General features: G+C 44.5%; 1 protein-coding gene across 3 annotated transcripts in view; it reads left to right on the forward strand.

The window, feature by feature from the left end:
- Positions 1–22,488, forward strand: part of RAI14 (retinoic acid induced 14) — a 100,526-nt gene extending 78,038 nt beyond the window's left edge. For 2 of the 3 annotated variants that reach the window (XM_053408914.1, XM_053408913.1), the window contains exons 4-18: positions 60–148; positions 1,235–1,299; positions 2,592–2,649; positions 3,675–3,745; positions 5,498–5,604; positions 7,346–7,524; positions 8,658–8,686; positions 10,725–10,814; positions 11,368–11,454; positions 12,923–12,983; positions 14,237–14,355; positions 14,871–16,409; positions 17,248–17,397; positions 19,369–19,434; positions 19,969–22,488. In XM_053408914.1, the coding sequence (XP_053264889.1) occupies positions 60–148; positions 1,235–1,299; positions 2,592–2,649; positions 3,675–3,745; positions 5,498–5,604; positions 7,346–7,524; positions 8,658–8,686; positions 10,725–10,814; positions 11,368–11,454; positions 12,923–12,983; positions 14,237–14,355; positions 14,871–16,409; positions 17,248–17,397; positions 19,369–19,434; positions 19,969–20,070 (2,812 nt within the window). In that variant the 3' untranslated portion in view covers positions 20,071–22,488. The remainder of the gene's footprint in view (positions 1–59; positions 149–1,234; positions 1,300–2,591; positions 2,650–3,674; positions 3,746–5,497; positions 5,605–7,345; positions 7,525–8,657; positions 8,687–10,724; positions 10,815–11,367; positions 11,455–12,922; positions 12,984–14,236; positions 14,356–14,870; positions 16,410–17,247; positions 17,398–19,368; positions 19,435–19,968) is intronic. The other variant, XM_053408916.1, reaches the window with a different exon arrangement.
- Positions 22,489–22,821: the final 333 nt, after the last annotated feature.

Raw genomic sequence — 22,821 nt, forward strand, 5'->3', positions numbered from 1 at the left:
AGCTGGAGATAATGGAATTGAACCAGATGAGTTGCAATCTCTTTCTCTCTCTCTTTCAGCTTCCACCTGGCTGCCTCCAAAGGGCAGGCAGAATGCCTCAGGATTATGATGACTCACGGTGTGGATGTAACAGCACAAGATGGGACAGGTACTCAAATTCGGGGGGGGGTCCCCACCCCTTTGCTCCCCTTTGTTTTTGTTGCTGTTTTTGAGCTTTCATGACACATGTAAATAGGCTTTATTTCATGCTCTGCTTACAAATGGGCATGTGCAGATGTCTTATCCTGAATCATCTTGCCCAGGGCTGTCTGCAGTGTCCCCAACCCTTGTGGTCTCTCCAACCTCTTCAGTTTAATTTGAAATGTTGGACGCTGCGTCTGAAATGATAGTTCCTGCAAAGAGAGCCACCTGCTTCTGTATTGTGTCCCCCCCTTCTCTGTTTTTTTGTGCTGGATTCACAGTTGTGCAGCGCACACCTTGTGAAATCGGGCACTTTTAGTTTGTTCAATACTCCACATGTATTGAAAACCCAGTGTAGCATTTCGTCCGCATCTGTAGACTAAGCCTAACTGGCTTTTTGATCCAGGCAGCTATGGAACCCCTGAAGAGCATCTTAATGTCAATATGTATAGAGTTTACAGGCAAGGACTTAAGCCAATGGTTGGGAAATGGGCCATATGTGATGTCAGGTGGTGTGGTGGGCAAAGACATAGCTGCACCTAAAGGGGATTTGCAGGTACAGGCGCTCCTTCAGGTATACAGGGCCAAAGGCCATTCAGGGCTTTAAAGGTCAGCACCAAGACTTTGAATTGTGCTTGGAAACGTTTGCAGGAACAAGACCCGCAGTGTCAGGTGACTGACAAGGACTTGACTGTCAGTTGCCTGCGTGGGGTGGGGTGGAGAGGTAAGAATCCACTCCACTGGCTGGATCCAGTTCTCCATCCTTGACTTAAGCCAAATACAAAATTATTTTGGCAAGTATATTTGCCGCAACTTTACCTGGATTTGCACTTAACTTGGGGTGGGGGGGAGTACCAGTATATACCCATTGTGGACCACTCTGTATTGCATCAATACGTTTAACAGGGAACAAAGCAGGTTCTTCAAGTCTGGAGAGGGACATCCTCTCGCAGTGAACCTGTTTCATGGTGTTCCAAGTCCAGAGGATCACTTCATGTATAATAGCATGCTTCACAATTCTTGGAGTATTTGAAATCATTTCCCATTTGTGCAGGGCACAGTGCATTGCACCTTGCGGCCAAGAACAACCACCCTGATTGTGTCAAGAGGCTCCTTCAGGTGAAGTATATTTTCTGTTTCTCTTCACTGCCACTTCTGAAGTTCTGATAAACACTAGCATGCTTCCAAGTTCTCTTTTAAAGCAATCACCTTAATAGCACATAAGAGTACAGAACAGTTGATATTTAAGGACTTCTTTGTGCCCAGGAGTATGAGAGGATTCTTAACCTGTGTTGCCCAAATAAACAGGCGTATACTGAGAACTTTTGCCCATCTAGTTCAGAATTGTCTATATGGACTGGCAACAGCTATCCAGGGTTTTGGGAAAGGAAAATTCCCAGTCCTACCTGGAAGATGCCTGGGATTGAACCTGGGATCTTCTGCACGCAAGGTGGATGTTCTTGCCACCAAGCCATGTTCCTTCCAGCCACTTTCCCCTGCACTTCAACATAATGAAAGCTAGTGATGTGGTGTTGTGACACCAGTTCTGGAGTATGGTTCTTGCTGTAATGATAGGGTCATTAGTGGTCAAATATGATATACACTTAATCTGTAACATCCGAGAGAATTGCTTTGGCAAATGTAAGAGCTGCAGTTGCCCAAATAAAACCCATGTTTGTTGTGGGAGGTGCTAAAATCTGCCAACTAAAAATACTTCTTGTCCAATTTGTCCACGGCTGGATTTGGTAGCGCCTGTTAAATGAATAATTGAGTGGTGTATCTGTGTGTCTACTCAAAATTCCTCTAGTAATCTACCTGTAGGAATAGTTCCAATGACTTTTTCCCTTACCTGTTTTAGGGATCCATATGGATTAATTTAACAAACCATTATGTTTAAGGAAGGCCATTTGATTTCATTGCAAAATCAGGTGGAATACCTTTCATATAATTGCTCATATCCCTTTGTTGTTTTTCTTTGCATGTACTTTGGTTTTAACCAGTCAAGGACAAACTGCCCTAGACCTTGGCTATCATGAGGCCTTGATCACCCACCAAGGGGTGTCTCCAAGACAGTTGTTGTGATCGTGCAAAGACTTTCCTCCTCCTCCTCCAAAACCCACAAATCAGTTCTGGGTATTCCCCAGCTCTCACAATCATATGCGGGAGGAGGAGGAGGCAGGGAAGAAGAAACGTTTGTGTGAGCAGGACATCGTTGTTGGATACAACCCCAAATGAAACCTGGGTCCATGAACCTTCATTTTACTTTTTCTCCAGTCTTTAAAGAAGGCTCTAGGTAGCTCTCTAAATTTTCTTCGTATTCCACAAAAGTATTTCCCCCCCAAATAGCAATGAACTTCAAAATGCTTTTTGCTCCATGGCTTTCTAAAAGACTCATTTTTGCCATCCTACAGTCTAAATGTCCACCAGAGAGCACTGATAGCTCTGGGAAGACAGCTTTACACTATGCAGGTAATATTTCTACTTCCCTCTCTCTTTCATATTCCCATACCCCACCTTGACCTTGTTAGGTCCGCCCTACGCAATCCATGACTTCACAATGGGAGTTCCACAACTAGGGTCCCTGTGCAATGAGCTCCAGGCCTCTCTGTGATGAGCTATGGTCATCAGTGAGATTGTAAGCAGCCTCCCCTGCCCCACTCATGCAATGGGACTTCTCCCCACCCTGTACTCACCCTACTTGTTCCCCTTCCCCCAAGCAGATTTAGGAAGTGCAGTGGGGGGAGAGGAGGAAACACCCCATTGCACAAGCAGACCTCATTCTACACATGCAGCAACTTTGCTAAATCTTGCCCAGTATCTAAGCCCCAAACCCTTCAGATCTTTTTAGGTTAATCTTAATACTTTGAATTGAGCCCAGTTAATACATAGGTAGCCAGTACAGATGCAAAGCTGGTCTTGTATGACATCAGCTAGAAATACTCTTGCAGCTGCATTCTCACTAGTCAGACCTTCTTCAAGGGCAGTCTTACTTAAAGTGCATAAGAATTAAGAGTAGATGGTTGGTTCTTTCTTTCTTTCTTTCTTTCTCCCTCTCATACACTGCTTTTCAGGAAATTCTAGTTGGTCATTGTTGGAGACAGGATGAAGAACTATATCAGCCTTCTCCAAGCTGGTGCCCTGCAGATGTTGCAGGACTACAACCCCCATCTTCCCTGACCATTGGCAGAGCTGCTGGATGTTGTAGTCTAAAGCAGCTGCAGTCAAACTTAAGCTGGAGGGCCGCTGGTTATATAGGGGTGGCAGAAATGTGGTTTCGCGTGATTTCAGCAAGGCTGGAAAAATCTCTCCAGTGGTATGGACCCTGCAGGAGTTTTGAACAACTAATCTCACAGTTACTTGAAGAGCTAAAACAACTTATTACAGCATAGTCCGTGATAGCTTATGCCACAATAGAGTATTTAAGGTGCTATGGGACTCCTTATTGTGTTGGCTCTTGCTCTAATTTTGCAACTCTCATTTTCTTCTTCTTTTAGCTGCTTGTGGCTGCCTTCAAGTAGCTCAGCTCCTGTGTGAACACAAGTGTCCAATTAATGTCAAAGATGTGGTATGTAATCATTATCTCATGGATAACTTAGTGGGTTAAAAAAACAAAAACCTTAAAAACTATGCAGTGTACTTCAGTTTCTGAAACCTCGTTTTTAAATCTTCTAAGTAGGGCAGATTCCCTCTTGTCTGCAGCAAATGAGTTTCCTCTTCGTTCACTGTATTTCTTCCAGTTAGCACGCGTGATGTCTGAGTGGGAGGCCCGATCAGCAATTTACATGAGCCAGAGCATTTTGCTCGGTTGCAACCCCCTCCACATGTCCCCACGTATATCATTTTCTATTCAGACATGACAGTGCTAACCAGAAACGTGCAGTGAATAAGTAGCAAATTTATCTCCCATATAAGGTATGAACGAGCCTTTCATATTGCTCTCTGATTCTGCACCAGCACTCAAAGTATGGCAGGTGTGCATGCCTAATGTTTATTACACTGTAGGAAAGGCTTGGAATCATTGAATCGTAGAGTTAGAAGGGACCCCAAAGGTAATCTAGTTCAACCCCTGCAATACAGGAATCTCAGCTAAAGCAACCATGACAGATGGCCAGCCAGCCTCTGCTTAAAAACCTCCAAGGAAGGAGAGTCCACAGCTTCCCGAAGAAGACCATTCCACTGTCAAACAACTCTTACTGCCAGAAAGTTCTTCCCGATGTTTCGTTGGATCTCCTTCCTTGTAGCTTGAAGCCATTGGTTTGAGCCCTACCCTCCGGAGCAGGAGAAAAACAAGCTTGCTCCGTCTTCCATGTGACAGTCTTCCTGTGAGGAAAGCGAGTAACCTCAGGCACTTGTTCTTATATTGACCAGCTTGAGTGGAAACAGTTCAGTGGGGAGGGAGCCATATGTAGCTGGCTTCTCCCATTTCCTCCACACACATCCCATTATGCACAAAGATTAACACTTACCAAAGTCTCATCTTAGCTTTTCTTTGGTATTTTGGTTCCTGGCCATCCCTTACTCAGCAACATTAGAGTTTTGGTTTGTTAAGTGCTTAGAATCATATACAGTGGTACCTCGGTTTAAGAACAGTTTGGTTTAAGAACGATTCGGTTTACAAACTCCACAAAACTGGAAATAGTGTCCCGGTTTGAGAACTTTATATTATAATATATTATATTTTATATTATAATATTTATTGAATTTCATTTTAAAAACCAAACAATTAACATTTTCACTTGTCATCACATATATTTTGACTCTCTCGAGTCTTTGACACTCCCCCTTCTCCCAATTGACTTCCTTACATCCTTACATAATTTCTTTAGCATTTCAAATTCCCCCTATTTACCTACTTTTATTTTTAAATATTCTTTTATAATTGTAAACAGGTTTCTACCTCTACTTAGACTGAGAACTTTACCTCGGTCTAAGAACGGAATCTGAACGGTGGAAGGGCACCGGCAGCAGGGAAAGGTCGCTGCTGGGTTTAAGAACGGACTTCCGGAACAGATTAAGTTCGTAAACCGAGGTACCACTGTACTCTGATCCTGAGAGCAGCAAAGAGCTTATAGGCGCTGTGTTGAGCCTATGAGTAAAGGGAGCTCAGAACTCAGCAAAGGTAATGCAGTGGGGTTTTATGTGCATTGCTGCATGGCTAGCTGTTGTCTATTGTCCCTTAGACAGCAAGATTTTGAGCACCTGTTAAAGGAGGTTGCACACCTGTTTTCACATAAGAGTTACATTCTCTGAAGTCTTTTTAAAATCTACTGAATAACTGATAGTGTTTAATCTCTTTTTTATTTATTTTTTAAACTAGGATGGGAATATACCTTTGTTACTGGCTGTACAAAATGGCCACACTGAAGTAACCAAATACCTTCTGGAGCATGGCGCAGACATCAATTCCAGAGACAAAAATGGAAGGTACAAATAAACTTACTTAGTACTCACAAACTTTTTCAACGTTAATCAGGTCTAAGGATCTCCTTCTAATCCGAGATCAGATTTTAGATTCTTCACTGCTAAATATCTTACGTTGTGGTTTAGGTCCAATTAAGCTGTCACTGAACTTCTTGCTTATATTTATTAGCTTGAAAGCTAACAAAAAGCCATGCAAGAGATGACATGTTTTTCTTGTTCTTCTAAAGTCACCCGATTTCTCAGTGACTTTCAGAGAAGCTGTTTTGCAGCGTTTGACATCTCGAGGCACAGCCTAATAAAGTTGTCAAAGCTGTATCCTTTTTGATGTTTTCCCCTGCTTGCAAGCACTCATTATGCCTCTTCTCCATCCAGAGGCAGGTTACAATGAGATACAAAATTCTAGACTGGGTTGACACAGGCTGCTGCTAAAAAAAAAGCTCTTCTGGCAAAATTTGGGTCAAGCAGAATTCTGTGTGGTTATATGGTCAACAGAGGATCTTGTCCGCCAGATACATCTGTCCTACAAATTCATTTTGAGTAAGGCAATCAGTAGTGGCTGGCTATGTCATATCTCTACTGTTGGAGAAAGTATGCTTCTGAATACCAGCTGCTGGGAGCCAAAACTGGGCAGAGTGCCATTGCACTCAGGTCCTGTTTACAGGCTTCTCTTAGGCATCCGTTTGCTGGATGCTGGGCTAGATGGGACTTGACCTCATCCAGCCCTTTGCAGCATGCATAAATGGCTCAACCTCTTAGGGAAAGCTTTATTGGTTCACTCTCAGGTGCCTCCCCTGTCTTGCAGTGATCTCTTACAGTAGATCAAGTTATAGATATGCTGTAAATTCAAGTCAGGACAAATTTTGTTGATGACACAATGACCATTACTTTCTGCAGGAGTAGCAAAGTGTCATCTTATCAGAGGAATGCCTGTCAGCTTTTTCCACTTCCTGGACTCAGCTGACTGCCCAATCTTCTTCTGCTGCTTGAACCTGTAGGCACTCGTCTCCTGTAGGATAACAAATGAGCCACAAACTCACAACCTTCAGGGGGTGTTGTTGTTGTTGTTATTTTGAGGGGGAAATAATTTTTCCTCCCTCAAAATTTATTAGTTTTCTCCTATAACACATAGACAAAAACACAAAAGAAAAACATTACATTTGACACAACATAAAAAGGACCCCTGACCATTAGGTCCAGTCATGGCCGACTCTGGGGTTGCGGCGCTCATCTCGCTTTATTGGCCGAGGGAGCCGGCGTACAGCTTCCGGGTCATGTGGCCAGCATGACTAAGCCGCTTCTGGCAAACCAGAGCAGTGCACGGAAACGCTGTTTACCTTCCCGCCGGAGCGGTACCTATTTATCTACTTGCACTTTGATGTGCTTTCGAACTGCTAGGTGGGCAGAAGCAGGGACCGAGCAACGGGAGCTCACCCCGTCGCGGGGATTCGAACCGCCAACCTTCTGATCGGCAAGTCCTAGGCTCTGTGTCACAGCGCCATCTGTGTCCCTTAACAACAATAAAAACACACAAAATAAAAGAATCCCCCCCCCTTCTTATTCCCTGGTGTATTTACATTGCTAAAAGACTTCCTCGACACCCTCCAATCTGGATTTCATCCTATTACATATTTAGCAGTTCCCAATTTCATATTTATAACATCAGTATCTTCAGGGGGTGTTATTGCTTTGCTAATCTCATGCCTGTGGCTCTTCCTTATATTCTCTGTTTGCCAACTTGCTCTAGGACGGCTCTGATGCTGGTGTGCGAAGCAGGAAACCTCAGCATTGCAGAAGTCCTCGTCCGAAAAGGTGCAGACATAAACCTGGTGGATGCCCTTGGACACAATGCCCTGCATTATGCTGCAGTCTCTGAAAATACAGGGATTCAGAATCTCCTTCAGTTGAAAATTGTTCAAGATGCTGGTATGTCTACACTTCTTAAATTACGTGGTAGGATTCCCTATGATAAGGATGGGGAACCTGTGCCACCCCCCGATGATATTGGACTATGTGATCCCTGATTATAGGCCATGCTGGCTGAGGATGATGGGAGATGGAGTCCATCAACATGTTTGGGGGCAGGAACATATTCCCCACCCCTGCTGTAGGGGTTACCTGGGGAGGCATGAGGTTCTTACTCAAACTTTCTGGGCTGTCTATGCCAGAAGACAGGATGCTGACTCAAAGAATTGTAGAGTTGGAAGGGACCACAAGAGTCATTTAGTCCAACCCCCTGCAGTGCAGGAATCTTTTGCCCACCATGGGGCTCAAACCCACGACTCTGAGATTAAGAGTCTCATGCTTTACCAGCTGAGCTACTCTGTCCATTCTCTTAGTCTCTGTTTTACCACCCTTGGTAGAGCTGCTTTGAGCACTGAGCTTGGCACACAGCCTGGTCTTTGGACTGTCAGAGGAATGTGCTATCTTGGGTCTGTCCAAAGTGGGTGCTTGGTTGAAAGTGCCCTCGTGTCTCTCTGTGCACGAAAAAGATTATTACATTGTAGAAAGAAGGCTAGGCTTCAAAGGTGCATTGGCTTCGGCTGATTAAAGGTAAAGGGACCCCTGACCGTTAGGTCCAGTCATGGACAACTCTGGGGCTGCGGCGCTCATCTTGCTTTATTGGCCGAGGGACCCGGCGTACAGCTTCCGGGTCATGTGGCCAGCATGACTAAGCCGCTTCTGGCGAACCAGAGCAGCGCACGGAAATGCCGTTTACCTTCCCGCCGGAGCAGTACCTATTTATCTACTTGCACTTTGACGTGCTTTCGAACTGCTCGGTTGGCAGGAGCAGGGACCGAGCAGCGGGAGCTCAACCTGTCGCGGGAAAGAAGGCTAGGCTTCAAAGATGCATTGGCTTCAGCTGATTAGTCCTTAGTAAATGCTCTGTTCCCAGCCCATGATCTCAAGTATTCTTATTTGCATCTGAATCCATGTGAAGAAAGGGGCCTGCTTCCTAAATAGCTGAGAGTTTAGGATCCGAATGGAAATTTCTTAAGCAGAAAGAAGATATATCAGGTTTTCGATTAAAAGGCAATGTTTTGTTTTTTCATCTACAGATGTCAAGTCACCAACAAAGCCAAAGCAGGTAAAAAGGAAAAAAGAATCAGAAATGCTTTATTACCATAATAACAATTAGCCTCAAGCTCTGAAAAAAGAAGTAAAGGCTTAGAAAGTAATAATGGAAGTGATTTGGTTTGTTAAGTGATTCCAGAAGCATATGCAGTTTTAGTAAACTCATAGATAGTTCCCTTTCATTGATATCTGTATGGTATTGGTGAGATGGCTGTCTCCTCTCATCTCCAACCCAAATATCCTTTGTAAGGACAGGGCAAAACTTGCTCTGTTACGACATGTTGTGATGGGAATCTCCAATGCTTTTCTGTGCACCATTTTCCTGAATATCCCCCTCCAATCCAAAGTTGCTTTGCCCAGAAGGGTAAATAAGCAGACATGCATATGGTACCTGTATGTTTTCCACCATGGAGCAATTTTGTTTGGGGCGGGGGGGGGGGAATGGCACAGTGAAGCATTACAGCCTCTTCCCCCCCAACACCATGGGCTATTTGCTCACCAACCACTCTATGGCTGCTATTAACACACAGTCTTGCGTCAGAGCAGCAGGTCCAATGGTAGACTAGGGTCTAATGGGAAACTGACTCGCTTTCAAAAGAAACAGGCTCACACTGGTTTCATTTGGACATAATGTTAAACTGTGGTTTTGCATTACATGAACAGTCCTTGAGCTTATGAGCAATTCCTCTCTCTTCTTCTGACACAGCCATGGGGAGCAGTTCAAAAGCCTTCGATTCCAATTTTTAAAAAATTAACCTCAATTACTGGTTACATCTGAAATAGGACAATCTGTTGTTAACTTTAATTATAGTGTAGGGAAACAAGTCAACTTCAGCCCATCATTTGCACAGGGCTAGCTGATTTCCCCAAAACAGGGATAAGGAACCCATAGCTCTCCAGATGGCTTACAACTCCCACCATCCCTGATCTATGGCCATGCTGGCTGTGGCTGGTGGGAGTTGGAGTCCAGCAACTCTAGCCTTGCCCTAACTCTTCTGTAAGCCATAGTTAAGATTAACTGTAGCTTCTGGTTTGGCTCTAATGAGTCACTGTGGCTAACTGAAATTGGAAGTAAAAGTTTCTGATTTCATGACTGTGCCAGAGGGAATCCCACGAACCCCAAGCCAGCACATGTAATGCCAAACCATATTTTACTGTTTTATCCAAACAAGCTCAGTGCGGCCTCCTGATGCCCTGAAATAGCTGACCGAGTCTTACTGGTTTTAAGGAATTGCTTGGCAAGAGTAAGCTTGAAGAAAATGGCGGAGTTGCTTCAGTGGTCATGTACAGCTTCCATAATAAGGGCGGGGAAAGGGGGTGTTCATCTGAGCAGCCAGTTGGACCCAAGTGTAAATCCCCCTTTTATGGATTTCAGCAGTTACAGATGATCTGGGTGATTATCTGGGTGACATACAGGCAAATCAAGAAGCAGAGAAGGAAAGTGGGTGTGTAGATTATTTTGACATTCACAGGGTGTTTACTTGTTGCAAAAAAAATTACTTTGGGGGCAGGTCTAAAAGGCCCCTAAACCAGGGACAGCGACTCCCATCATCCCTGACCTTTGGGCCATGCCTGCTGGGGCTGATGGGAGTTGTAGTCCCACATTTGGAGGGTGACAGATTCCTTGCCTCTGCTCTGAGAAATTTATGAACACGAGTGACCCTGGAATAGAAGTAAACAAAAAGGAAAAGGAAAACTCTCTCTCCCTGAGGGAAAAGAAAGGCGTTTAGGAGAAATGTTTACAAATTGCTTGAGGCTGTGAAAAGCAGTGCATTTTGAGATCACTGCTCCATGGGAAAGGGTTAGCTTTATTCACTCCATCTAATGTAATGAAGCATGTTGCAAAATGGGGCATGGTGAGCTCAGGGTCGAGCATGTGCAATATCCCTGCATATAGAGGAAGTACTTTTGAATGAGTTGAGGCATGAATGTGCTTTAAAAAAATAAAAATCTCTTGTACCTTCAAAGGAGAAAAAAAAGAACTTTTTTTTAACGCAGACCTTACTAACCAAACTAACAGACCTCCCTTTTCTGGCCTGTGACACTTCCAGCATGACCAAGTCTGTAGATTAAGTTCTGAAAGAAGTGGAACTCCAAAAAAACGCAAAGCCCCACCACCACCTCCTGTCAGTCCTATCCAGGTAAAAGAGCTTAAGTCCAACTTGAACACATTTGCAATGTCTAGACGGGGCTGGGCGGGTGAGGAATGTCCTGTCGGGAATAGAGCTGGTTAAATTTGCTTTGTGCAAATCCTTTTTTAAAAATGCGCGTCTCATGTATCATGGGCGAATTCTCATAAGGATAGAAATAGGACGGTCTGTTGTATGAAAACCCATCTTGGTTACGCTTTGCAGGAGGGCCGTTGGGAATATGACCAGATCCTAAGTTTAGAGCGGTGGGGCTTATAAAGGTGCTACACGCATTAAACTCTGTGACAGTCTTGCTTTTTAACAATCAGCTTTAAGATTCCCCCTGGACGGATGCAAACCAGCTTTGCACATGAGGAGCTCGTAGCATCTTAACAAGAAGTTTAATATTAAACTGAGCCGTTGCTTGGGCGATTGTCTGACTGCATGGCTGCCGCTGGCTAAAGACAACTTCTGTGTTGTCTTGCTTGTAATGAATTAACAGAGAGCCATGACTTCTGCTAGCAAGAGGCAGTTTGTGTCTCTGAAATGCATTCATCTTTTGCAGCTTAGCGACCTGTCCTCTCCACATTCAACAACTTCAACCCCAGTGTCTGGGAAAGGCCAGTCTTCATTTGCTGAGCACGGATCCAAGGTATACTCCATTTTTCAACTCTTGCTTCTGGCTAAATGTAAACCCTTTGTGTTTGTAGTGAGTTGCTTAAGGGGACAAAAAGATTTCATCACCCCAAGGAAGGAGGGCAAAGCTTCACAACTGTGACCTAAAGCTCTCCAAAGGGAAGTGTAGCTGGAAATAGGTAAAACCCAGGGGGTTGCGATGTGAAATGTATTGTTGGGAGTTGTGTCTTGCTTTTTTGATGTCTTTGACATCTTTCCGCAGGGCCTGTAAGATGGAGTTGTTTCGCCAGGCCTTTGGTCAGGGCTCAGCCTGACACCCCTTCTCTTTTTGTATAAGAACTAGTATGAAAGAGGCCTCCCAGCATTCTCACAGGCCCATATAAGAACAGCGTAAACAGTTGGGCCTGATGAACATTTACTGTTCCCAACCCTAATCCTGCGGAAAGCCATCTAATTAGATTTTAATTCGATCCTGACTTGTTTTTAGGAGGTAATTTAATTATTGTTTGATTTTACACCAATGTTATATATTTGATGTTAGCCGCCCTGAGCCCAGTCTTGGCCGGGGAGGGTGGGATACAAATAAAAGTTGTTTTTTTAAATTATTTTTATTATTATTATTTATCATTATTATAATATAGCAGCTTTGGGGAGGCAGTCAAGATTAGGGCTGCAGCACATCAGCAGGGGGGGGGGTGTCCCTCTTTCCCCCCATGGTATGGTCCTGACAAAAATAAAAGAATAATCCTCTCCCCTAAAAGTACTGTTGTTTAAGAAAAGACAATTGTGTTGCTCCCAAGTGACCCGTTTGGCATCCTGTGTTGTTAGGCCGCCAGTGGTTTTCTTGAAACCAAAGAACATACCAGTTGTTTATGCCTTTTGTCAGCTAGGGATGAAGAGTACCTTTTACTTCCATTTCTGGATTGGGATTAACCTGGCCGCTGTAGTCCAAACATTGGTAACCTCCAGACTGCACTACTGCAATGCGTTCTATGTGGGGCTGCCCTTGGGCCTGGTCTGGAAACTCCAGCTGGTGCAGAATGTCACCACTAGACTGTTGATGGAGGCAGACAGCCAATAGCATGGGATACCTCTGCTGAAACATACGCACTGGCTGCCCATGACCTACCAAGCTAGTTTCAATGCCCTGAGCATCTTGGGTTCAGGATACCTATTGAAACTAATACACATGGCTAACTTAGGGCCAACGGTGGGTTCACAGTTGAATTCAGTTGAATACAGCCCATTAAGTTCACATTTGATAGGCAATTGTATTTGCTTGCTTTTAATCAAAACACCTGCCTTTTAACTATCCCAAAAGCTGGGAAAGCTTCAGTTGAGTGACAGTTCCTGACAAAAATGCATTGGCCGTTACTTCACAGAGTGGCAGGATTTTGATGTGCAAGTATTTTGTGCTTTTTGATGAGGAGTGCCATGTTGTTAGCCCTCTTTTTAAACAAATGTTTATGTATTTTGCATTTCAGCAGGAAGATATCAGTGCCATTCACTCTGATGGCAAGGATGGGATGAGCGATAGTACTGCAGGTATGGTGTAAGACAGATGTTTTGGCTGGCCTATCACTTTCTCCTTCCGTACTCACCCACACCAGACAACCTACCAACCAAAAAAAGGTGCCTTCTCTCATAGAAAGTTGCCATTTGGCATCATGGTCTGTTATGCTAGGATTGTAAAATTCACTGCCCCGTTGTTTTTCAAGCATGCTTGGCAACATCTTGACCCACCTTGCCTTGAAATTTCCATGGTAGGAGGCTCCGCCATCTTTCTAAAAATCTACGTGTAGTGTAGTATGTACAAAAGTAGCATTTTGTTTTGGACTGGGGGGGGGTCCCACTTGGAACTCCTGCTTAACTATTAGGGGCATTGGACCCAGCCATTCATGCACACGCTCATATTCTAACCAAGCTTACAGGGTTGGTGTCAGGATCAAACATCCTGAGTTCCTTGGAAGAAGGAGGGGGTAGAAACGCCATTTATTTAAAATATTTATGCTTGCCTTTACCAAAGGCTCCAGGCAGCTAACAACGTTAAAAACCTCCATTTAAGATCATCCCCAGCATAAACAAAACAGCAGCCAAGCAACTCCATCCAGTGCCAACCGCCGACCCCTACCCAGCAATTTCATGCCCCAATGTTTTCCCAAGCAGGTGGATAAATAACATCTACTTGAAAATTCATAAGTTGCTTGACACAGGTGACCTTCTCAGTGTCAAAGATGTTTGTGTTTGTTTGTTTGTTTGTTTGATCAATCAATCAATCAATCAGTGTGTCCTTTGGCACAAGAGTCGTAAGTTTCCATAGACAAGTGCCTCCACAATCAGGTGCACATCTCTGGAGGTATTATTGGCTGTTCTGGTCTGAAACTGATTTACCAGGCTAACTTCCATTGTCCATGGGATTTTCACCATAGAATACCTAGAATGACACAGCTGTGAGCCTGTAGCTCATTCTCTGCAAGAGATCCTTTTCAGTAGCAACCGTTGGGCAGGGAGGGAGAAGGGGGAGCCCTACCCACAGCCAGCATGTAACCCATAACAGAATACCACAAGAGAATGGGAAAAGGTTCTCCATCCCTAGTCCAATACTTAACTTGAAAATTTGCAGGCTAGTTCACAAAAAAAAGAGACTAGCAAGTAGACACATTCCTTTGCTTTCTTTTTTTGCCCCCCCCTTCCCTTCCATTTCCTGATTTGCTTAACCATGTGTTTACTGAAAGCCTAGAATGATAAATTTTATTGTATTCCCTCTTCCCCCCCCCCTTCCGTTTCGCTTTTTAAAGGTGCTGATAGTTTATTGGATGTAAGTTCAGAAACAGACCAGCAAGACTTGCTTTTACTGTTACAAGCAAAAATTGCATCTTTGACCTTGCATAATAAGAAACTGCAGGAAAAATTACAGGTATGTATTAGCAGCATCCATGGCACTGAACAATAACACATTGGGGGCATGTTTGCAGAAGGCTCCAGCTCATGCAGATCTCCTCCATGTAGACATGCCCCAATTATTTATATTTATTAAATATGTATGCCGCCCTTCATCCGTAGATCTCAGGGCAGTTCACAGCATAAAATGCATGCCTGACAGCCCTGCTTTCTCTCCGTACAGTGTTCATATTAATTGCATGGAGAAAAGAATACCCAAAGAGGGCTTTGCTTGAGAGATGAGGGAGGAGGGTTTGGAATTCATTATATGACATTGGAATCAAATCTGCGATCTTTGAAAGATGCAAGTGCTCTCCTGGAAATCGGTGCATGCATGCAATCTTGTTTTGTTCCTTCTGTTAATTTGTTCCTGTTGCAGCCCTCTCTATTTCTCGAATCTCTGCAAAAAGGATAAGTTATTATGAGAAAAAACAATAAGAGTTTACAAAAAAAAAGTAGTTGTTTAAATACTGCCACCTGCTGTCTCTACAGGCACGCACACTCAAGACAGAAGACCTGGATGCAACACTGGATTCTTCTCGTTCCACCTGTGCGGAGTTTGATCACTCAACGGACAGGCTAAGTGAGAGCTCGGCAGCAGCGGCTCAGGAGATCAGCTGCTCTTCGCTGAGCTTAGCACAAGCTCAGGAAGAGGCGAGCAGTAACGAAGTGAAAATCAGACAGCTGCAAGACAACTTAAAGGAGGTGCAAAAGAGGCTGGACAGCTCAGAAGCGAAGAGACGGCATTTGGAGACGCAGCTTCAGTCCGGAACACTGGATACCCTTTGCTTGCTGAACAGCTCTGACATTTCCGAAAATGGCTCCGACCTCAACCAGAAACTGAGAGAAACCCAAAGCAAGTATGAAGAAGCGATGAAGGAAGTCCTGCACGTCCAGAGGCAGATGAAGCTAGGCCTGGTGGCTTCCGAAAGCAAAGAGGCGGACCTGCAGGAGCTCAGAGCCACGTGCGAGGAAGTCGAGGCACTGAAGAAAGAACTGCAGAAGGCGCAAGAAGAGGGCGAGAGGCTCCGAGCGAAAGTGAGAGAGCTGGAGGAGAAGCTGGCGGAGAGAGAGAGGGATGCGGCCGGCACAATGTCAGCAGAAGAATGCGAGGAGATGAGGAGCTCCTATTGCTTGGTTATTGAGAACATCAACCAGGAGAAGGCGCTTCTGATTGAGAGGTACAAGGAGGGACAGGAGGAGATCAGGAAGCTCCAAGAGAAGCTCAGATGCCAGATGGAGTCTGGGCATGGTGAGGAAGCTGAGGAGGTGAGAGATGCAAAGAACCAAATGATCACCGAGTTGAACAGGCAGGTCAGCAAGCTCTCTCAGCTGTACAAAGAAGCCCAGGCGGAACTCGAAGATTGCAAGAAAAGAGGTGTTGCCGAGGATGCCGATTCAGGATGCATCCCTCTGGAGGAACATGAGAAGCTGATGGAGGTCACCGTCTTGCAGAGAGAGCAAGCTGAGGGCGCCCTGTTGGAAATGAAGGCCCAGTATGCAAAAGTGTTGAGCGAAGCAACCCAGCTCCAGAACCTGGTTGATTCACAGAAGAAGAACTCTGTCTCCATAACGGAGCATCTCCAGGTGGTCACTGCTCTCAGGGCTTCGCTGAAGGAAATGGAAGAAGAAATCGGCGAGCTCAAAATGCAGATTCTGCACAAGGAAAGCGAGGTTCAGCGACTGCAGAGGGAGCTCTTGGAAGAAGAAGCAGCTGTGTGCGAAGCTATGGTGCCCAGGGCATTGTATGAAGAGCTGCGATCTACTTCAGAGGGAGAAGTCAACTCCATGCTGTCCAAAGTGAAGGACTTGACAAAAGAGAGGGAAAACCTGTCTGCAGATCTTGCTCATTTGAGGAAGGAAATCTCACAAGTGAAAGGGGAGAAAGAGAGCCTCCGGACTCTCCTGGAAGCCAAGGAACAGGAAGTCAAAAGACTGCTTCATCAGTACCATCAAGCTCAAGAAGAGCTGCTTGAACTGAAAAAGGCCTCTGAGAATTCCTCGAAACTAGAAGAGGATAAAGATAGGAAGGTTGGTAGATCCTCAGTCTTTGTGGGGTGAGCACATTTGGAACAATAAGAAAGCGTCATATATCAAAAACAGTTGCCATGCAGAGATATGCCCACTCATACCTGTGGTGCTGTGTAGTTGGTCACAAAGCACCCTATTCACAGAAGGCAAACTGAGGCTAAAAGACTGAAGCCCATGAACCTGAGTAAAAGGCAAAATATTCAGTGTGGAGTACACTCATTGAAGTCAGTGGGCTTAATTTCCTTGATTTCAAGGGGTCTACTCCAAGCATATAGGGATGCGGGTGGCACTGTGGGTTAAACCACAGAGCCTAGGACTTGCCGATCAGAAGGTCGGCGGTTCGAATCCCTGCGACGGGGTGAGCTCCTGTTGCTCGGTCCCTGCTCCTGCCAACCTAGCAGTTGGAAAGCACGTCAAAGTGCAAGTAGATAAATAGGTACCACTCCAGCGGGAAGGTAAACGGCGTTTCCGTGCGCTGCTCTGGTTTGCCAGAAGCGGCTTAGTCATGCTGGCCACATGACCCGGAAGCTGTACGCCAGCTCCCTCGGCCAATAAAGCGAGATGAGCACCACAACCCCAGAGTCAGTCACGACTAGACCTAATGGTCAGGGGTCCCTTTACCTTTACCTTACTCCAAGCATGAGTTGGTCTCACCAGTGTCTCCTTAAACATGCTTTCTGGCAGTTTCACTGCATGTTTGAAATCACTTACCAGGGTTGAAGCAACAAACAAACCTATGGTTGACATTAAGTAAGATCTCTCAGCCAAATGCTTTTGGGAAGTTGTGTTTTCTTCCATCCTTTAGCATGCTGTCCCCTGTTCTTTCCTCCCGTACCAGATAATGGACATGACAAAGGAAGTTAGTAAATTGAAGGAAGCACTGAACAGCCTGTCCCAACTTTCCTACTCAACTGGCACACCCAAGAGACAAAGCCAACAGCTGGAGCTGTTGCAACAACAAGTCAAGCAGCTACAGAACCAGCTGACTGTAAGTTTATAGATTATGTAATTGTGCAATTAAGTAGCTCTCTGCACCTGCCAAGGTTTGACAGGAGATGGGGAAGTTTAGTCGTTCAAAGTGATGTAGAGGTTTCACCCTCGTATCCCCACCCCCCAAAAAAATAATCACTTGCGAGGAACTTGCATGTAGAATTTTTGGAGTGCATTTCTGAGAATGTAGGCCCATTATAGCAATGTAAATTGAGTGTGAGTGCATAGTAGACCCTGGTTACTATATCTGCAGTAGAATGTGGTGGTCTTTCATGGCACGAGTGCCAGATTCCATAAGGTTTTATGTGTTCTCTGAGCAAGCAGCATTTCAGGGAATATTCGAAGCTTTTTGTTCATTGCATTTATATCCCACCCTTTTCTCCAAGGAGCTCAAGGTGGCACACGTGGTCCCCCACTGCGCCCTGACTCCTCATTTAATCCACACAACATCCCTGTGAGGTAGGTCAGGCTGAGAAGCCGTGATTGACCCAAGGTCCCCCCAGTGAGCTTCATAGCTGAGTGGGGATTTGAACCATGGTCTCACAAGCCCTAGTCCAACACTCGTAACCACCGCACAACAGTGTTTCTCAAGCTTGGGTCCCCAGCTGTTGTTGGACTACAATTCCCACCATCCCTAGTTAGCAGGACCAGTGGGCAGGGATGATGGGAGTTGTAGTCCGACAACAGCTGGGTACCCCAGTTTGAGAAACACCGAACAATATCTAGGACATTAAGCCTCCGCCCCACACTGGCCCCCAATCTAATTGAAACAACCTGCAACAGAAGTATTGAGTTGCTGTTGCTGCTGCTACTGCAGTTTCCTTCTCTTGTGCTGGGTTCCTGCCTTGATACCCAACTTGGTGGATTAGAGGCAAGGAAATCACACCAGGAGTGCATGGGGTCCATATGTAGAGTTTGCTCTAGAGAGGCAATGTGGTGTCGTGGTTAAGAGTGCTGGACTAAGACTTGGGAGACCCAGGTTCAGATAAGGCAGCCATGAAGTTCGCTTAGTGAGGATGGGCCAGAAATGCTCGGTCTACTTATGAAGATAAAAAGAGAGCTGACCTTGTACTCCACCTTGAGCTCCTTGGAGGAAAGTGGGGGAAAATTATAGTAAATAGATATATAGAGTGGTCAAACGTGTGTGTGTGTGTGTGTGTGTGTGTGTGTGTGTGTGCGCGTGCGTGCGCACTGCCTATCTGACTGGGTTGCCCCAGGCACTCTGGGCGGCTTCCAACAATTATAAAACCACAGTAAAACAGCAAACATTAAAAACTGGGCTGCCTTCTGATGTCTTCTAAAAGTCAGATAGTTGTTTATTTCCTTGACATCTGATGGGGGGTGTGCCACAGGGCAGGTGCCAGAAGCTGGACCTCAGTGTCTGGGCTGAACAATGAGGGGTGCAGACGCTCCTTCAGGTATACAGGGCCAAAGCCCTGTATTATGTTGTAGTAGTGTGATATCCCTTAGATGGGGATGTTTTGCAACAGAGGAGTGGAATGGGATGGATGGAGCTGCTTCACCTTCCACTTTCCCTTAGAAACTTCTAGCACCATTGCTTAGGTAAGTTTGGAACCCTTTGTAGGAGCAGAGCATAGCTGTGGCAGCCTTTGAAAACCTGGTACCCTCCAGATGCATTGAACTACAACTCCTAGCAGCACATCCCTGCTTGTTACTGTTTATGGGATTTGTATTCTAAAACACCAAGCCTAAGGGAAGCTTCAGAAGGGGAAACAGCTGTACCATTTGCAATAGAGAAGGGACCATAGAGCTATCACCACACAAAGTGTATTTTATCCCACCGGTTTGGACGCAAAAGTTTGCCACCACTTGAACAGCTGTGAATCAATGCTGTGTTCTGGATTACAGCAACCAGCACCCCTTTGCCCTAAAACTAACCCCCCACTCCTTTAACAATGCAGTGTGTGATAAGAGTACCTGCGTGTTCACTCTCTACCTTTGTTTACAGGAAACAAAGAAGCAACACCAGGAGATAGTCTCTGTTTACAGGACACATCTGCTGTATGCTGTGCAGGTAAGAGAGCCTTCCTCAGGAATTACCCTCGCCTGCTTAAAGAACTCAGTAGATTATATCTGTATATTACTAAAGCAAATAAGTAGTGTGTGCATACACTACAGCCAGTGCAACCTCTTAAAGGCATTCCCTCCGGTGTGAGGGAGGATGTCTTGTAACATGTCACATGTCACGAGCACCTCTTAAAGTCATCCTTTCCCAGCCTGCTCCCCCAACCCAGATGTTTTGAAGAAGAAGAGTTTGGATTTGATATCCCGCCTTTCACTCCCCTTCAGGAGTCTGAAAGCGGCTAACATTCTCCTTCCCCTTCTCCCCCACAACAAACACTCTGTGAGGTGAGTGGGGCTGAGAGACTTCAAAGAAGTGTGACTAGCCCAAGGTCACCCAGCAGCTGCATGTGGAGGAGCGGAGACGCGAACCCGGTTCCCCAGATTACGAGACTACCGCCCTTAACCACTACACCACACTGGCTCACAGGCCACTAATATATTTGAACAGGCTGCTAATATATTTTTATCCTCTGTTTCTTTCTAGGGCCAAATGGATGAGGACGTCCAGAAAGTGCTCAAACAGATCTTAACAATGTGCAAGAGTCAATCGCAAAAGAAAAGTGAAACGATTTTTGCCGATCCCTAATGGTGCTGCTCTAGAGATTGAGACTCGCCTTAAAATGAGATTTGATTGGCTTCCCCCCCCCATCCCCACGAGGGAGCTGTCACATGTCTCTGCCACTCTTATTTCTTTATTTTTATGTATTATGAGCTAATGTGTTGTCATGTCTTCCCCTTGCCCCCAACCTAAAGTTCCCAGAGTGCTATTTTTGTGTATTGGAACAGAAACGTACAACTCTCCGTAAATTGCCATTACTTTAAATCAGGGGTGGTCAAAGTCTGACCTACAGTATTAGAAAGTGGCTCAGTGCTTCCTTTGGTGCAAGCCGTTGGAAGTCTCGGCTTGCAGTGTTGCATTTTGGATATGAATAAGTGCATCTTCTTGAGGTGGGGGAAGCGATGGATTTTTCAGTTCTTGGTTATCTAAAGAGGGGAAAACAAACCAGTTCATAGGTTTTAAGACCCTCCAACGTCCAGAATAACAGTAGATGCAACTCGGATTTTGAAATTCCTTTGGCCTTGTTAATTGAAAGGTGTGGCAGGGGGAGCCTCCTTGATAAGACAGGGCCCACAGCCTGTACATACTACAAGACCAGTGATGTGTACTAACTCGATAACGTAAAGCATAAACTTGCAGGTTAATGAATTTTGAACACGGCTAATTCTGCTAAAACCCCAGTTTCTTTATCAAACAGTAGGTCAAGCTATCTATGCAAATCCTTGCAGTGCTATTGGCTATGGAGCTCAGGAGGAAGAAAACGCAGCGTTCCAAACTACAAAGGGATCTGAATGAACTCATGATGTTTACAGTGAGCGCTGTTGTCTCACAGTTCCTAACCTCACTTTTGTAACAGATCTCCTCTACAATATATTTTTACTGGCCCTCAAATTTAGAAATGTCTTTTTGTAATTAAAGCCATTTGCCTATTTAACACTACTACTTCTTTCTGTTTTTCTGCAGTAGCCTTTAATACCAAACGATTTAGGCGGTGGCCTTTTTCTCCGTCTCTCTCCCCCTTCGCCCAGCTGTTGTAAAATGAAGCAGAGGTATCCCAGTCCCCTGGGAAAAGGCTCTGTTGAAGCAGAACTGCCCAAATACCGTACAAAAGAGGAATTAGTAGCTTTCTTGCCAAATGTTGTAACGCCAAGAAGCACAGAGAAGCCTTGCGTTTTTCAAGAGCAGTAACATCTGTATGACATAGGAGTGCTCCTGCAAATTGCTTTCATGCCTACAAATCCTTTAGCAGAAAAAGATAACACTTATAATTCTGTATGTGATATACACTCAGGTATGGATAGAATGGGTCCAGCAATAGAGTGTGTCTCTTGATTTTTGATTTTTTTTTATAAGTATACTGTGTGATTATCCTATTTCACCAGCCCATTTTCACACCAGATTTATGTTGTAAACTGCTTTCAAAACCAGGCTTAAACCAGCATGACTGCTTTGGCATCTCCCAGCCTACCATGAGAATTGCAGCTTTCTGGGGGATTTTGTTGTTGTTGGAGACCTGCACATAAATAGCCAGGTGCGATAGCAGTTTTTCAGGTTTTAAATCAGTTTGCAAGAGCACTCCTATAAGAATCAGGGGGGCCTTCTTTAAAGCCTTTAAGAAGAATTGGGAATACCATACGTGTGCTGCAACAGCGGTTTTGTGTGTCAGAGAGACCCAGAAGCCTAAGCAACTTACATTGTACCTAAAGGGAATAACCATTTTGATTGTCATGTGTCTTCAACTTACAGCATGGTTTTACTTCTATCATCTGCTGCAGAAATTCGCAGAGCTCTACAATAAGTGAAGTCTATAGGTAGGCAATTTACTCAGTGCCTGAGGGACTACCACATTTATCATGTGCTAAATTAGCCTTCCCTGGGGCTACAGGTGTGGTTGGACTACAATTCCCATCATCCACGATCCTTGCCATATTAGCTGTGGATAATGAGGGTTGTAGTCTTCCAGCACCTAGGGACTCAAGGCTGCATTAAATAGTAGCCTACCATTTTATACAGCAGCCAAATTTAAATGGATTAAGAGCATAGGATCTTCTAGGTCTTTATATTATTAATATTATTATTATTTGAGTCTCCTTGGTTTAACTAATACCTATTAATTTGGACAATTTTTCATAGTTAGATACCTTTTTTTTAAACGTTCCAAAGAAATGTGAAAGTTTTGCTGCAGTACTTACAAAAATAAAAATAAAAATAACAGGTCTAAAATATGCCAAGAAATGCTGCCAAGTATAAAACTTGAGGAACCGTTTTGTAGGTTGCCTGACAAAAACCTTAGCTTTTACCTTGTTTTGTTATGTGTATTTATTATGATTATCATTGTGGAACATTGGAAATTGTACACTATAGCTTAGTGATTGTCCTTTGTATGTAATTTTACAAACGTTTCATTCCGCAAATAAACAGTTTCTTTTTTTTCTTTTTTTAAAATCTGCCTCTTATTTTTGTCTAATACACTTGTACTAGCAGCCTTGTAATAAGTTTTCTTCGGGAATTCTAAGAAACCAAAAAAACCAAAGAAACTGCAGTTTGAAAGATTCGGTCCGCCATCTGAACTCAAACAGGTGTCCAATTATATCCAACCATAGATGAAAAACTGCTCTTTGATGTCAGAAACCGTTAAGAGGTGTCTGAATGCACAGCAAACAGACAGACCACTTTCCAAAATATATCGGCGATTGGGACATTGTAGTGAACCCAAGGGGAGAAACTCAAATATTTAAAGAACATAAGAAGAATATGATGGATCGGGGCAATCATCTT

This window comes from Podarcis raffonei, chromosome 11 (assembly GCF_027172205.1).
Source record: "Podarcis raffonei isolate rPodRaf1 chromosome 11, rPodRaf1.pri, whole genome shotgun sequence".
NCBI classification, from domain to species: Eukaryota; Metazoa; Chordata; class Lepidosauria; order Squamata; family Lacertidae; genus Podarcis; species Podarcis raffonei.